The sequence below is a fragment of the Cetorhinus maximus genome, chromosome 5 (genome assembly GCF_964194155.1).
Source record: "Cetorhinus maximus chromosome 5, sCetMax3.hap1.1, whole genome shotgun sequence".
Taxonomy (NCBI): domain Eukaryota; kingdom Metazoa; phylum Chordata; class Chondrichthyes; order Lamniformes; family Cetorhinidae; genus Cetorhinus; species Cetorhinus maximus.
Genome location: NC_135883.1, coordinates 164,130,175 through 164,145,302, shown reverse-complemented (window position 1 = coordinate 164,145,302; position 15,128 = coordinate 164,130,175). Strand labels below are relative to the sequence as shown.

General features: G+C 44.7%; 1 protein-coding gene across 6 annotated transcripts in view; it reads left to right on the top strand.

Moving 5' to 3' along the window:
- The first annotated feature begins 8,564 nt into the window (after positions 1–8,564).
- Positions 8,565–15,128, top strand: part of LOC144681055 (serine/threonine-protein kinase MRCK alpha-like) — a 607,421-nt gene continuing 600,857 nt past the window's right edge. For all 6 annotated transcript variants that reach the window (XM_078542748.1, XM_078542747.1, XM_078542746.1 and 3 more), the window contains exon 1: positions 8,565–9,664. In XM_078542748.1, coding sequence (XP_078398874.1) covers positions 9,490–9,664 — 175 coding nt within the window. In that variant the 5' untranslated portion in view covers positions 8,565–9,489. The remainder of the gene's footprint in view (positions 9,665–15,128) is intronic.

Sequence of the window (15,128 nt, the reverse complement as noted above, 5' to 3'; positions counted from 1 at the left end):
TGTGCCTGTCTGTGCCCTCTAGCGCACTTTCTGCGCGAGTTAATGGGAAAGCTTGGAACTGGTGGCCACAAGCAACAAGGTGGTGCATTGCCAATGCCCACCTGTCCCTATAGCTGGCAAGTTTGGTGCCTGCCTGTTATGGGAGGAGAGTTTCCCAATCCCCAACCCAAACCTCAGCCCCTTCTGCCCTCTATGCAAACGTAAACTTTTCTGGACAAGAATTCCACTGAGGCTCTTTAAGGATGTACATGGTGGAATTCCCAGGATCTGCCCCCCTGAGGTGAGGGTGAAACAAAGAAAAGGTTCCCCCATGGTATTCACTCCCTGCCCTCACACCAGAAGCAAATAGCTGTGTGGAGAATATTGGATGAAATCCTGGCAGAACCACATGCTACATTCTGCCCACTGGCAAACGAACGGCTGGAATTACATCCATGACCTGGGCTGGAATTTCTGCTCTTTCAGCTTTGAAAGGTGATTCAGAGATGATGGCTGAGGTTTTACAACAGATGCAATGGAAGGTGGGTGGGGGAGGTGTGGGGAGGGCGGTGGGGGGGGGTGGGTGGAGTGATGTGGTAGGCTATAAAATTGCATGTAGTGGGTCAGGTTATCCACCCCCACATCTTCCCATATTCCAACGTCATCACACCGGTCCCAGATTTTACGAGTGGCGGATGGGAAGCCATGTGGAGATGCCGCTGGCGACTGACAGGTATTTAATGTTAAGGGTAATAGACCATGATTTTACAGGCCCCTCCGGATTTAACAGTAATCGCACGGGGAACATAGGAGATCAGAGCCTCGGCAGCTTTTAAAGGGGGCATAGGGAGGCAGCTGTTGTTATTGTTGTACTTGGCAGCCATGGATTGAGGCTTTTTTCATTCGTGGTTGAAAGGATTTGGGCAGCAATTGATTTAGGACCAAGGCCCCCTTGAGGAAACTGTGCCCCTGGCAAAGGGCTCGCTGGAGAGAGGCCTGAGAGGGTGTGGGATAGGCTGCATTGCAACAGCTACTGGCAGGATGTTCCTCTAAGAACGGCAATGTCCAAGTGTTCATTCTGGAGGATGGTTCCTCCAGCGAGGAGAACTTGAGAGGGGGGATGGTGGGAGGCGCACACGTCAGGACAGCAGCAACTTTCAGGCCACCTGCAGGGGCAGCCTCATGATGGGGAATCAGCAGAAGGCCACAGAGGGGACCACAAGTGTGTGCCAGCGTGGAGAGGAAGGTACCTTGTCGGCGGGATCTACAAAGGATGAGCTACCTTCAAATGTCGGAATGGCAGGACCACCAAAAACTGTGCGTCTCCCGAGAGGCTATCGCTGACCTATGTGTCATGATGGTGGTGGAGGTGAGCTTCGGTGGTATTGGTGATCATCTGATGCCAGTGGATCTCAAGGTCACTGTGGCCCTGAATTTTTACACCTCAGCTTCGTTCCAGGGGCACACTGGAGATATGTGCAACATCTCCCCAATCAGTTGTACATCACTGCATCAAGGTAATGGCAGAGGCCCTCTTCTGAAGAGCCAACCAACATATATGTTACCAAACTGATGTAGACAGTCAGGTCAAGAGAGCCAGAGTATTTAGTGCCAAAACCCTAAAGTGAGTAGAATTTCAATGTTCCTTAACATTGTGTCGATCCTCACTACTGAGTGAATCAAGATAGTATTTTAGCCAATCTGGTCCACATATTGTTGAAGTGCAAGTATATCTAGTACTGCACAGTTCGATAAATCCACAACTAATAAATTGTAGAACTAAAACTCCTTGTGACCAATAGAATTTGTTTGGATTCATTATTATATTATTCCTCTTTTGCAGAGTTCTTTTTTGCATGAGTCACTTCAAGGGCCTTGCCTCTCAACTTTTGGTAGTTCACTGTAAAATGATACTTAGAGTCACACCTGAAGCAGAATTAACTGCTTCTTGGCCATTTCTGAGTTTCATTTGCCTATTATCCTTTAGGAAAGGAAATCTGCCATCCTTACCCAGTCTGGCCTACATGTGACTCCAGACTCACAGCAATGTGGTTGACTTTTAACTGACCTCTGAAATGACCTGGCAAGACACTCAGTTTAAGGGTAATTAGGCAAGGTGAGAGTGACTGCCCTTGACATCAAGGCTGCATTTGACTGAGTGTGGTATCAAGGAGCCCTGGCAAAACTGGAGTTAATGGGAATCAGGGGGAAAACTCTCCACTGGTTGGAGTCATACCTAGCACAAAGGAAGATGGTTGTGGTTGTTGGAGGTCAATCATCTCAGTTCTAGGACATCACTGCAGGAGTTCCTCAGGGTAGTATCCTCAGCCCAACCATCTTCATCAATGACCTACCTTCCATCATAAGGTCAGAAGTGGGGATGTTCGCTAATGATTGCACGATGTTCAGCACCATTCGCGACTCCTCAGATACTGAAGCAGTCCATGTCCAAATGCAGCAAAACCTAGACAATATCCAGGCTTGGGATGACAAGTGGCAAGTAACATTCACACCATACAAATGCCAGGCAATGACCATCTCCAACAAGGAAGAATCTAACCATTGCCCCTTGACGTTCAATGGCATTACCATCACTGAATCCCCTACTATCAACATCCTGGGGGGCTTACCATTGACCAGAAACTGAACTAGACTAGCCATATAAATACTGTGGCTACAAGAGCAGGTCAGGGGCTAGGAATAATGCAGTGAATAACTCAACTCCTGACTCCCCAAAACCTGTCCACCATCTACAAGGCACAAGTCAGGAGTGTGATGGAATACTCCCCACTTGCCTGGATGAGTGCAGCTCCAACAACACTCAAGAAGCTGACACCATCCAGGACAAAGCAGCCCGCTTGATTGGCACCACATCCACAAACATTCACTCCCCCCAACACTGACGCACAGTAGAAGCAGCGTGTACCATCTACAAGATGCACTGCAGGAATTCACCAAGGCTCCTTCGTCAGCACCATCCAAACCCACAACCACTACCATCTAGAAGGACAAGGGTAGCAGATAGATGGGAACACCACCACCTGTAAGTTCCCCTCCAAGCCACTAATCATCCTGACTTGGAAATATATCGCCGTTCCTTCACTGTCGCTGGGTCAAACTTCTGGGACTCCCTCCCTAATAGCACTGTGGGTGTATCTATATCACAGGACCTGCAGCAATTCAAGAAGGCAGCTCACCTCCATTTTCTCAAGGACAATTAGGGATGGGCAATAAACGCTGGCCCAGCCAGCGATGCCCACATCCTGTAAATGAATTTTTAAAAATCATCTGCTGATTGAGGATCGGGATCACCCGGTGATTGAGAATCAGGATCAACTGGTGATGTAGGTTCAGCGCCATCTGGTGATTGAGTATCAGTATAATCTGGTGATTGGGGATCAGGATCAACTGATGATTGAGGATCTACATCACTAGGTGAGCAAGGATCTGGGTCACTTGGTGATCGGGAACACCTGGTGATAGAGGATCAGGATAACATGGTGATCGATGATCAGGATCACCCAGTGATCGAGGATCAGGATCACCCAGTGATAGAGAATCAGGATCAACTGGTGATAGAGGATCAGGATCACCCGGTGATAGAGGATCAGGTTCACCCAATGATAGAGGATCAGAATCACCCAGTGATAGAGGATCAGGATCACCCAGTGATAGATCAGGATCACCCTGTGATCGAGGATCAGGATCACCCGGTGATAGATCAGGATCACCCGGTGATCGAGGATCACCTGGTGATCGAGGATCAGGATCACTCGGTGATCGAGGGTCAGGATCACCCGGTGATCAAGGATCAGGATCACTCGGTAATCGAGGATCAGGATCACCTAGTGATAGAGGATCAGGATCACCCAGTGATAGCGGATCAGGATCACCCAGTGATCGAGGATCAGGATCACCCGGTGATAGAGGATCAGGATCACCCGGTGATAGAGGATCAGGATCACCAGGTAATAGAGGATCAGGATCACCCAGTGATCGAGGATCAGGATCACTCCGTGATCGAGGATCAGGATCACTCCGTGATCGAGGATCAGGATCACCTGGTGATAGAGGATTGGATCACCAGGTGATAGAGGATCAGGATCACCCAGTGATCGAGGATCAGGATCACTCCACGATCGAGGATCAGGATCACTCCCTGATCGAGGATCAGGATCACCCAGTGATAGAGGATCGGGATCACTCAGTGATCGAGGATCAGGATCACCAGATGATAGAGGATCAGGATCGAGGATCAGGATCACTCCATGATTGAGGATCAGGATCACTCAGTGATCGAGGATCAGGGTCACCCAGTGATAGAGGATCAGGATCACCCAGTGATTGAGGATCAGGGTCACCCGGTGATAGAGGATCAGGATCACCCAGTGATCGAGGATCAGGATCACCCAGTGATCGAGGATCATGATCACCCAGTGATAAAGGATCAGGATCACTCAGTGATAGAGGATCTGGGTCAACCAGTGATCGAGGATCAAGATCACCCAGTGATAAAGGATCAGGATCACCCAGTGATAGAGGATCAGGATCACCCAGTGATAAAGGATCAGGATCACCAGGTGATAGAGGATCAGGATCACCTGTTGATAGAGGATCAGGATCACCACGTGATAGAGGATCAGGATCACCCGGTGATAGAGGATCAGGATCACCTGGTAGTTTAAAATTGGGATCACCTGGTAATTGAAGAACTGAATGAAGGTCTGATGACAGTGTATCGGGATTACCTTTTGAAGGATCAGGATCAGTTGGTGATCAGGGATTGGGATAAGCTGGTGAAAGAGTATCGGGATTACCTGGTTATCAAGGTTCAGTTTCACCTGGTGATAGAGTAGTGGGATCATCTGGTGATAGAGTTTTGGGGTTACCTGGTGATCAAGGTTCAGGATCACTGATGGTTGAGGTTCAGGATCACCAAGTCATTGAGGATCATCTTCACCTGGTGATCAAAGATCAGGATCATGTCTTGGCGTATGGGGATCGCCCAGTGATAGAGGATCAGAACCACTTTTTGATGGATAATAGGGATTGAGTCAATTTTCTGTGACAACATGGTAATCTCATTCCTTTGAGAGAGCAGTTGTCCATAAAAGAGGACACTTGTGTCAGCTGCCAGGCTGGCTCATCAATGGGATCTAGAGCATTATATATGTCACTGAAGTTTGAAATGTTGCTATTGTCTGCAAATAGCCCTGTATGTTAATGCACTAATATGTAGGGTGGTATATATTGAAAAGTGGAAAAGTTTGCCAGTGCTCTGTGCTGGTACACTGTGTAGATTTAAACAATAGCTAAATGCTATCAGTATCTCTGTACACACCTGAGGGATAGGAAGGCTCGGGATTTCAAACGTATGACTAAGTTGTCTGTAGTAAGTAAGGTGACTTCCTACGGGCTGGGAGTGTGTTCCATATCAGCATATTAAAATGTTATCTCGGTAATTTCTCAGCAGATCGGAGAGTTGTAAATGCAGGAATGGATTCTGAGGCTTGTCAAATACCCATGGACCGACCAAAAAGAAAACCCTGCAAATAATTATTTACTATTAATGTGGAGTTTCTTCCCCTTTGTGCTCCAAGGACTTGTTTCCATTTTCCTTGTGTCTTCGGAACATTTAACAGGAAAATATTTCAGGGAAAATTGCAGCAAGAACACCTGTGCAGAGGTGCTCAGCGCATTTTTATCAGTGGGACCTGGTGTTTTGAAGCAGCTCAGCTTAAAGAGGTAAATGGCTCATTTGGGCGTATGGCTTTTTTTTGAGAAACAAAATCAATAAATTAAACTAAAAATCAATAAATCAGAGTGGGTGATAGCCCCTGGTGGGGCACTGTAACTGAAACAAAAACGTGAAAGGAAACTTACCAAATCAAATCAAAATGTTGTTTCTGGGGCACCCCAGCCCCTGTGGCACCCACCGATCACAGAAGCCTCCAGCGTACCCTCTCCAGGGCCACCTGGCTGTGAACATAGCCACGGTAGAGGAGCAGGCAATCGGGTCGGATGACCCCCTTGACTGACTGCCTGGACTTGTTGTTGGCTACTTGGCCAGGCCCAGGAACAGGCCCACGAGGAGGTCCTCCTCCCTCCCCGCCCCCTCCACACCGGGTGCACTTGTTTTCTAAGTGTCCAAAGTGAGATGAAATTTTCTAGTCCAATTACAGTTCCTAATAGTTGTGAAGCACACCACGAATTTACCCTTCATTTGGAAATAATTGCCGTTTACTCAGAGAAGATAAGACCAGTTTAAGCTGAAAAACTGAAGTTTGTCTTTCTTTTGTACAAACTGTTGAAATGTTTAACAACTCAGCCACAATGATGGGAGTGTGAACGAAGCTGAAATATCATACTGGTACAATAGAGGGCACTCCATTTGGGCAGAGCAGAGAAAGCTAAAACTGCATTGAAATATGCTGTACCAGGTCTGAGAGTGCTTGAAGGTGACACTAGCTGTTTAAAACGGAACTGTTTTCTATGCTAAGTGCGCACCTTTGCAAACTAAAAGGTAGGAGTCAGCTTTTTAGTGGCCCGATGCTAGAACTATGGATATTGCCAGAACATTGCTAGAACTGAAGGTTGCTTGCAATCCCGCTTTGAAGTCCTTTCCCATTAATGCGCCTTCAGCTGCTTTTTCATCACTTGCAACTTGCAAGTTGGGATTTTTCTGATTGCAGATTCACTTGCAAAATATATGTGCATATATGCATGAAAAACAGGCACAATGGATAGTTGGGAGTGCATCTAAGGTCAGTTAGCTTCATGCGGCTCCCAGGTTGGGCTGGCAACCTTGTGCATATGCCAGACTCCTGGTCCTCCAACTACTTACACCTTTACTCCTCCAGAATCCCAGCATGCCAATCCGATCATGTGCCATGGCCTCTCACCCCCAAGATGTCCGAAAGTGCTTTCTCAGCTTTGGAAGTGTAGTCACTGTCATAACGTAGAAAATGCAGCAGCAAATTTGCGCACAGCAAGATCCCACAACAACCAATCATATTTATATATTTTTTATTCATTCATGGGATTTGGGCTTCGCTGGCTGGGCCAGCATTTTTGCCCATCCCTAGTTGCCCTTTTAGAAGGTGGTGGTCAGCTGCCTTCTTGAACCGCTGCAGTCCATGTGTTGTAGGTACACCCACAGTGCTGTTTGAGAGGGATTTGCAGGATTTTGACACAGCAACAGTGAAGAAATGGTGATATATTTCCAAGTCAGGATGGTGGTGGCTTGGAGGGGAGCTTCCAGGTGGTGGTGTTCCCATGTGTCTGCTGCCCTTATCCTTCTAGATGGTAACGGTCATGAGTTTGGAAGGTGCTGCCTAAGAAGCCTTGGTGAGTTTCTTTAATGTAATAAAATGTCCCAAGACACATCACAAGAACATTATAAAACAAAGAATAATAGGGAGCCACATAAAGAGATCAGATGACCAAAAGCTTAGTCAAAGAGGCATGTTTCATGGAGTGTCTTAAATGAGGCAAGCGAGGTACAGAAGTGTAGGGAGGTTAGTCCAGAGCTTAGGGTGAAGATATGGTAGAGATGATTATAACTGGGAATGGTGGAGTGATTATAACTGGGAATGTACAAGAGGCCAGAATTAGAGGAGCTCAGATATCTCAGAGGGTTGTGGGGATGGAGGAGATTAGAGATAGGGAGGGCAAGACCATGGAGAAATTTGAAAACAAGGATGAGAATTTTAAAATCAAAACATTGATTGACCAGGAGCCAATGTAGGTCAGTGAGCACAGGGATGATGGGGGAATGGAACTTGGTTTGAGTTAAGACAAGGGCAACAGAGTTTTGGATGACCTCAAGTTTATGGAAGGTAGAATGTTGGAAACCAGCCAGGCGTGTGTTCGCATGTGCTAATAGCCAGGTAATCTGTTTTAGTGATGTTAATTGAGGGATAAATATTGGCCAGGACATAAGGGATAATTCCCCTTCTCTTTGTATTTAGTGCCACAGGATCTTTACATCCACTTGATAGAAGATGGAAGAGTTCTCAATTTAATGTTTCATCCAAAAGATGGCACCTCCGACAGGACAGTGCACCCTCAGTACTGCACTGGCCCGTCAGCCTGGAGTCTTGTGCTCAAAAGACTTGACCCCAGAGCCTTGTGCCGCAGAGGTGAGAGTGCGCTACCAGCTAAACCACACGGTGACAGTGGCCTCAATCCTAACCTCACTCTGCCAATACTCCTACTCTTCCACTTCCAGCGACCCCAACCAAAGAGAAGAAACGGTGCCTTCACTGATCTTATTCCCCACCGCCTATCCCGCTCATCCTCCATTATGGCCACCACCGTTATCCCCGCAGCCTCCTCTTCGCACGTTAGTATTCCAGTATCCCGGCATGCTGGGCGGCCGATTCGCACCCTTCAGTCCTCCAGTATCCCGACGTGCTGGGCAGTCAGTTTGTAGCCCGCCCCCCCGACCTCCAATCTCCCAATCTCCCAATCTCCCAGTCCTCCCGTATCCCGGCGTGCCAGGCGGTGGCGGTGGGGGTGGGTTGGGTTGGCTTGGCGGGCGGGCTGCCCCTCCCCCTCTGGCCGTCAGTCTTGGGTCTCAGTCCCGCAGGGAGCGGTCGCCATGTTGTGTGTTTTTTTTAATCTCCAGAAGCAGCAGCGGCCGCAGCAGCAGCAACAAGGAGGAGGAGGAGGAGAGTGAGATGATGCTGTCGTGAGAGAAAGAGGCAGCCGTTAGATTTTAAAAAAAATATATAAATATATATATATAAAAATAAAGAAACAGAGCAACCGGTTCATATATACATTGGTTACTCACTGACCAAAACGAAGAGAGAGAGAAAAACAAAACAGACGGTGGAGACCTGATGCGGGAGAAAAAAAATATTCGTTTGTGTCTGGGGGAGAAAGGGAAATAAAAGAAAACTTGTCAGGCCGGGGGTGGAATGTGAGTGAGGATAAATAATGAGGATTTTCTCTCTCTCAATGAAGTGAAGCCGAGGCGGTTTTGCTGAGGAGGAGCTTTCTCATCATTCATCACCCACCATCGTGTTTGTTGCTCTCCCAAAGCCCCCTCGGATCTGGGGAGGGGAGGGGAGGGGGGGAGACAAGATGCTGCATCTTCCTGCTCCTGCTGCGGTCTGAACTGTGAGAGGGGAAGGGGAGGAGGAGAAGAGACTGAGGGAGAGAGTGAGTGAGGAAAAAGAAAAGGAGGATTTTAACCGAAATAACCTTCAGCGGCTCTGGCGCTTCCTGCAGCTGGAGGGAGAGGGTAAAATGGGCGAATAATGCCTGTTGTGTGTCGGCTCTGCAGCTCTCCGCCCGGATTATTTACACTGCCGCCTCGACCTGGACCTTGTTCTGTGTTTTTGAACAAAAAGAGAAGAGATATATAAATAACTGAATCCGAGACTCTCTTTTTCCCCTCCTCCCTCCTCCTCGATTGTATACTTTTGTATAGGAGGGGAGGAAAAGCAAGGCACATCTGATCCGGAGAGCCAGCCGGGTTTAAGGCTGGTCCCCGAAGCCAAGATGTCTGCAGAAGTGCGTTTGAAGAAACTGGAGAAAATGATCCTGGACGGGCCTCGGAAGAACGGTGCGGCGGTCAGCATGGAGACCTTGCTGGACATTATCATCTGCCTGTACGACGAGTGCACCAACTCTCCCCTCAGGAGGGAGAAGAACATCAACGAGTTTTTGGAGTGGGGTGAGTTCTGATCTATTTACTAACCCCCCCCCCCCCCCCACTTCAGATATGCCGCATCCACTGCATCTCGTTTAAAAAACAACAACAAAAAAAATCAACATCTCGTTCAACTTGTTGGGGGGGTCATTCGTATTTATTGGCATTAAACCTCTCTTCCCCACCCCCCCCCCCCCCCCCCCACACACACACACACTGTCTTCATTGGGGTGATATATGTCTGTGCAAGGTATAATTTTCAGTTTATTCTGTAAGGAAGCATTCTGTTTTCGGCTGCGAAAGCATTTTAAAAATTGTAGCCTGTAGTGTTTTTTTTGTTCTGGGTTTGGGAAGCAGTGTTGCAAATCCCAGCCCAATAAATGTATGGAGGGGAAATAGACACGGATCTTTCACGCAGGCCCTACTGCTATCCACGCTGCAGTCCTTTTGGATAGTTTTCCTTTTAATTTGGTACTGATCCCCCTCTTCTCAATGACGTTACTTTGGGAGTGAAATACAAACTGCTTTGTGTGCTTGCTGTGCCCTTAATGGTTGGTTTCCAAACACAATTGACACTCCACCCCCCCCAAATCCTAGAGCGTTACAAAAACTGCAGATTGTTTTAGGGCATTCAGTGCTGTTTCGTTTTGTTACGGAATCCCCTTTTTAGGGGTAGATTGCAGTTGAAAAATGTGATTACAATTTCCTCCGTCCCGTGAAATATTAGAAATAATACATTTGGAGCCGTCGTTAGAGCCACAGGGTGAACATCTCGTCTCGCCTTTTCTGTACTATATTAAGATTCCTGGTCCCCAGACTGACAGGGAGTGCTACATCTATCTGCTCGTTCTGTAGTTCCAGTTGCTAATATGACAACTGGTCAGTTAATTGTTTACTGTGACAGCTGGAGCTGGGTTGCGAAGTGAAATGGTAATTTTGCTATTCCTTTAAAATGACAAGGAAAGAGAATTCGTTCAGAAATGGTACTGATAACGTATGCAGTGAATGAATACACGTCATACTTGACTAGTACGCCCTCAAGGTGTTTTCTTCACTATGCTTGCAACCTTGGAGACAGTTGAGGCAAAAAGTACGTGGAGTGCCCTGAAGAATTTATAGCCCTGTTAAACATTTTAGTGCAGTTTGTAATTAGCTTTAACCTTTCGTGGTGGTTAAGATTCTAATATTGTCGAGTAACATCTGCATGAGCTATTTCAAGATACATTTCTAAATAAAATTGATGAGCTTTAAGGCATATGCAGTCCTGAGCTCGGAAGGCTCAAAGCTATAATGCTGAGGGTACAGTGCAGATTCTGTAGAAGGGCTACTAGAAATTTCAGGATATGCTTGTGAATGAAGGCCTCAAGATGTGTTTATTTTAATTGGCACAGTGAAAGTTTAAGTGGAGGGTCTGATGGGGGTTTTCAAAGTTATAAAGATTTTGAGAGGGTAAATAGTGATAGTTCCACTGGAATCAGTGATAGGCAGGTAAATACTCATCTCTCCCTAGAAGGAGGAAATTGCAAGAAATGTTCTCACACAGAGGACTGCCAAAATGTAGAGTGCTTGGTTGCAAAAAGCTATGAGGCAGTGTGTAAAGGTCATTTTAAGAGGTTTCTTGTGTAAGTATTTGAAAAGGAAGAATATTAAAAGATACAGGAAAATCAAAGCAGAGCAGCTAGTTTCTACTGAAGAGCTATCATTGGAGACATGAGTTGAATGTTTATCCCTGTGTCGTATGTTGCTTATGTTAATTAATAAATCTGTGCCTATAAATAGTTATGAATTGATGATTGCAGCCAATCTGGACACACACTGGTTGCTCCTGTTGTCGATTACTGTTGTTAGGCAGCATGATACAGGGATAAGTGGACCTGCTGCACTAGTTGATAATTTGGGAATTGGTTATTTTTCAAGAGATATAGCAATCCGTAACATACACTATATTCAGATACGACATGCAATGAGTCATATACTGGTTTTAATTATATGATTTGATTACATTAAATAATCTATCATTCTCAGCCATGATGTGCAGTGACAAGAAAATAAAATAAAAGTGTTCCTCTTTCTTCCTCCCATGAACACCCTGCTTTTCCCTATTCTTGATTGGGTGCCTGGGATGTGATTAAAGTGGGTATTTGTCTTGGTGTTCAGTTGGCATTAATGAACCATTCAACTAACTCCCTTTATAGTTTGACATTTCAGCTTCTCACATATTTACTGCCCTTGCGATGCACTACACATTTGCAATCCTTTCTCTCTACAGAGAGCTGGCATTGACTTGATGGACCAAATAGCCTCCTTCTATGCCATAACGATCCTATTACTTTATATAATTCGATTCAACAACTTGATATAGATTTGCAAAGGATTCAAAAGAGGCATAGAATTGGTTTGGCATTGGATATGGAGTCTTGTGAATGTATGGTGCTCAAGTGTATAGGCTGAAACTGAAAGCATCTGGTACAAGTTATTTTAAATGTTGCTGATGGGGTGTTCTGTTAGAAAATTGGGTAATATTTTGATTTGTGAGAACTTGGTAATATCAAAACTACAATGTATTCTCATTACCCATTAGCTTTATTTGTATGGTTGGGTGATATGGTGTGTGTATAATGTGCCATTTGCAGAGGTGATCCTGGAAAGTGTGAAGTGTATGGATTCGGGTGCAGCCTTGGTTCCTCTATATGGGCGTTTGAGGTAACATTTTTCTCTAGCTCTCAGGGAATTAATACCTGGGGGGGTAGTTTGGCTATTCTTCTGCTGTTGAAAGATGGTTATGTAGCTGCCTTCACTATTTTAAACAGATTAATGTAGAGTGGATATACAGTAGTTAGTGGTGGGTGATAAGATGTGTGAGTGGGAATTTGCCAGTTGTCATCTGAAAGGACAGCTGAACCTTAATTGTAGGCTGACTGAAAGACTGTTTGTTGTTTTATAAAAAAAATTCTATACTTGTATCCAGATGTACCATGTTGCAAATTACATTGCATTTTAACATTTGCCTGAAAGAAGGCAATGAAATGTAGTTTTATTTTATGTATACTGCAGATGAGAGCAGGGGTGTTTCTATTGCTTTCTCTTCAGTTATGTTTGCTCCCCCACCCCAGAATTTGCCTAGAGTTTACAGTGGGTGATTCAAATTTATTTATCACCAGCATTGTGAATTAGCTGGATGTGATCTGGAAAGATTGAAATGCTAATACAAGGTATTTAAATGGATTTTTATGTTCACTAGCTAGCTGAGAATGTCCATAGATGTACCAAATCATAAGCTGTGACACCTTACTGTAATCAATAAAGAGTTGCAATTTGGATTCAATGTTTTAGAATTGATTTCACAAACATAGCACCTATCCTTAAATTTCATGCTCTTACTGAGTCTATTTATATTCAGAACTTGATATGGTCTTATAGGTTACGGGGAGAAGGCGGGAGAATGGGGTTGAGAAACTTATCAGCCATGATTGAATGGCGGAGCAGACTCGATGGGCCGAATGGCCTAATTTCTGCTCCTGTGTCTTATGATATATAATGTTTGTCTGTGAAAGATTGATTTGTGGAGTTTGTTTCTTCACAAAGTCCAGAAGTAGGGCACTGGCAATTTTTGATCTGCAGCTACTGCCCAAAGAAAAACCTGCAGTGCGAAACTACATTTTCAGCTCTGTCCTACACTCCCCCAACCACCCGTCTACCCATGCACATTGAAATGATTCAATCATTGGGAGTTTTGGGGGGGGAGGGGGTTGGTGTGGTGTTTTGAGGGGGGGGGTGGGGTGGCATTGGTTAGAGTTGTGGTTTTAACTAGTGTAGCAAGTTCCTTTCACAATCTGTCTGGAAATTTGTGTGGTCAGTCTCTTTATAATAGCTTCCTGTTTTACTAAAGTAGCTTTAGTTGGCATTTTTAAATTCTGTTTTTAGTTTAGGAGTCAGTTGATTGAAGGTCATAGAGATTCTTAATTTTGATATGATGTCAGTTTGAAAAATTGTGTGTGAATTTCCTGCCTGGAGCAAGAGGCATTTTTGCAGCAGTTTCCCACTGCCATTGTTTTTCTCTGGGAGGTGTGTCAAATGTAATATACAGCACAAAAGCTGCAGTGTATATCAGGAAGTAATACATAGTGGGGAGCATTTTAATATTGTTTAAACTTCAAGATGTGGTCTATCTGCATAAATGTAGGTTGATTTTGGGGTGATTCCTTCCAGTTTAATACTTTGGATAAATTTGGAAGAAAGTTACAGAATGAAAACATTTACATTTGGTTTGTACCTTTCACGTCCCAGGATGCCAAGTGAGCTACCAAAGTGCAGCCACTGTTCCTTCACAGAAGGAGAAGGGACCCAGTGGTCGGAACCTGATTTGAACTAAATACTGCAGGTTCAATTTCACTTGATCTTGCAGGTGAATAGTATTCCCTGTTTGCATGGGAATACTATGTAAGCAGGGAATACTATTTCCTCCATTGTACCATGTTAAAGGTGAAGTAATGAAGATTGAGAGCAAAGCTCAAGCTGTTGTATGCTGTTATTTTGGCTTTGAAACATGTTACCACTTTGGAATACACACTAGAATATGTTGCTCTGCATGAGCTGTATAAATATGGTTCAGGTTGTGTGATTTTAGTTTTGCTGCTGGGGTGGGTGTCATGCCTAATCCTGCTGGTTGAATTTTGTAGCTTGAATCGAAGTTTGCTTACATAAGTTATTGCATTTCAGAAGTAAATTTATTGTATGAAGGCCTTTTGAGATATTTCAACATGATAAGTTGCAATATAAGTAGCACCAAACTATAATCACACATTGGATATTTTTCTGGCAGTACTGACTGTAATCCTCATTGCTCTTTAGTACAGCTAGTGTGATTATTTATCACTGCTGTTCAGATTGTATTTCACATAACTCTCCCTAATTCATGGATTTTTATAAATGCAAATAGTTTTTAGAAATAGTACTTTGTCATACTATCTGAACAGAGATATTGAGATTTATTTTTTTGTACATTACATGGAAATGTTCTAATATAGCAAACTGTACTTTGAGCAGATTTATTAGTTGGCTAGTGAGAACCAAACGAGGTTGACTATAGCAGTATAGTCAGACTACACAGTACACTTTGCACTTCTCCTGTACTATTGAAGATGCTCTAATAGATTTAAGCTTTCTGAGATCCTGTGATTTAAAGAAAGACAAACATGCTTTACAACCAATGAATTACTTTGGAAATGAATTCACTGTTGTGTGGGTAAGAGTGTTGGCCAGTTTGCACACACCAAGATCCATCAAGCAACAGCAGCAAGGTGAATTTTTTTGTGGTGTTGGTTGAAGGAGAAACGGCTGGTACACTGGGGGAGGAGCTCCCCTGTGTTTCTTTGAATAACACCATGTCTACCTGAATGGCAGAGAAGATCGGTTTAACATCTCGTTTTATGAAAGGCACCACCAACGGTGTAGCGCTGTTGCAGTAATGCACTGAAGTGTTACATTT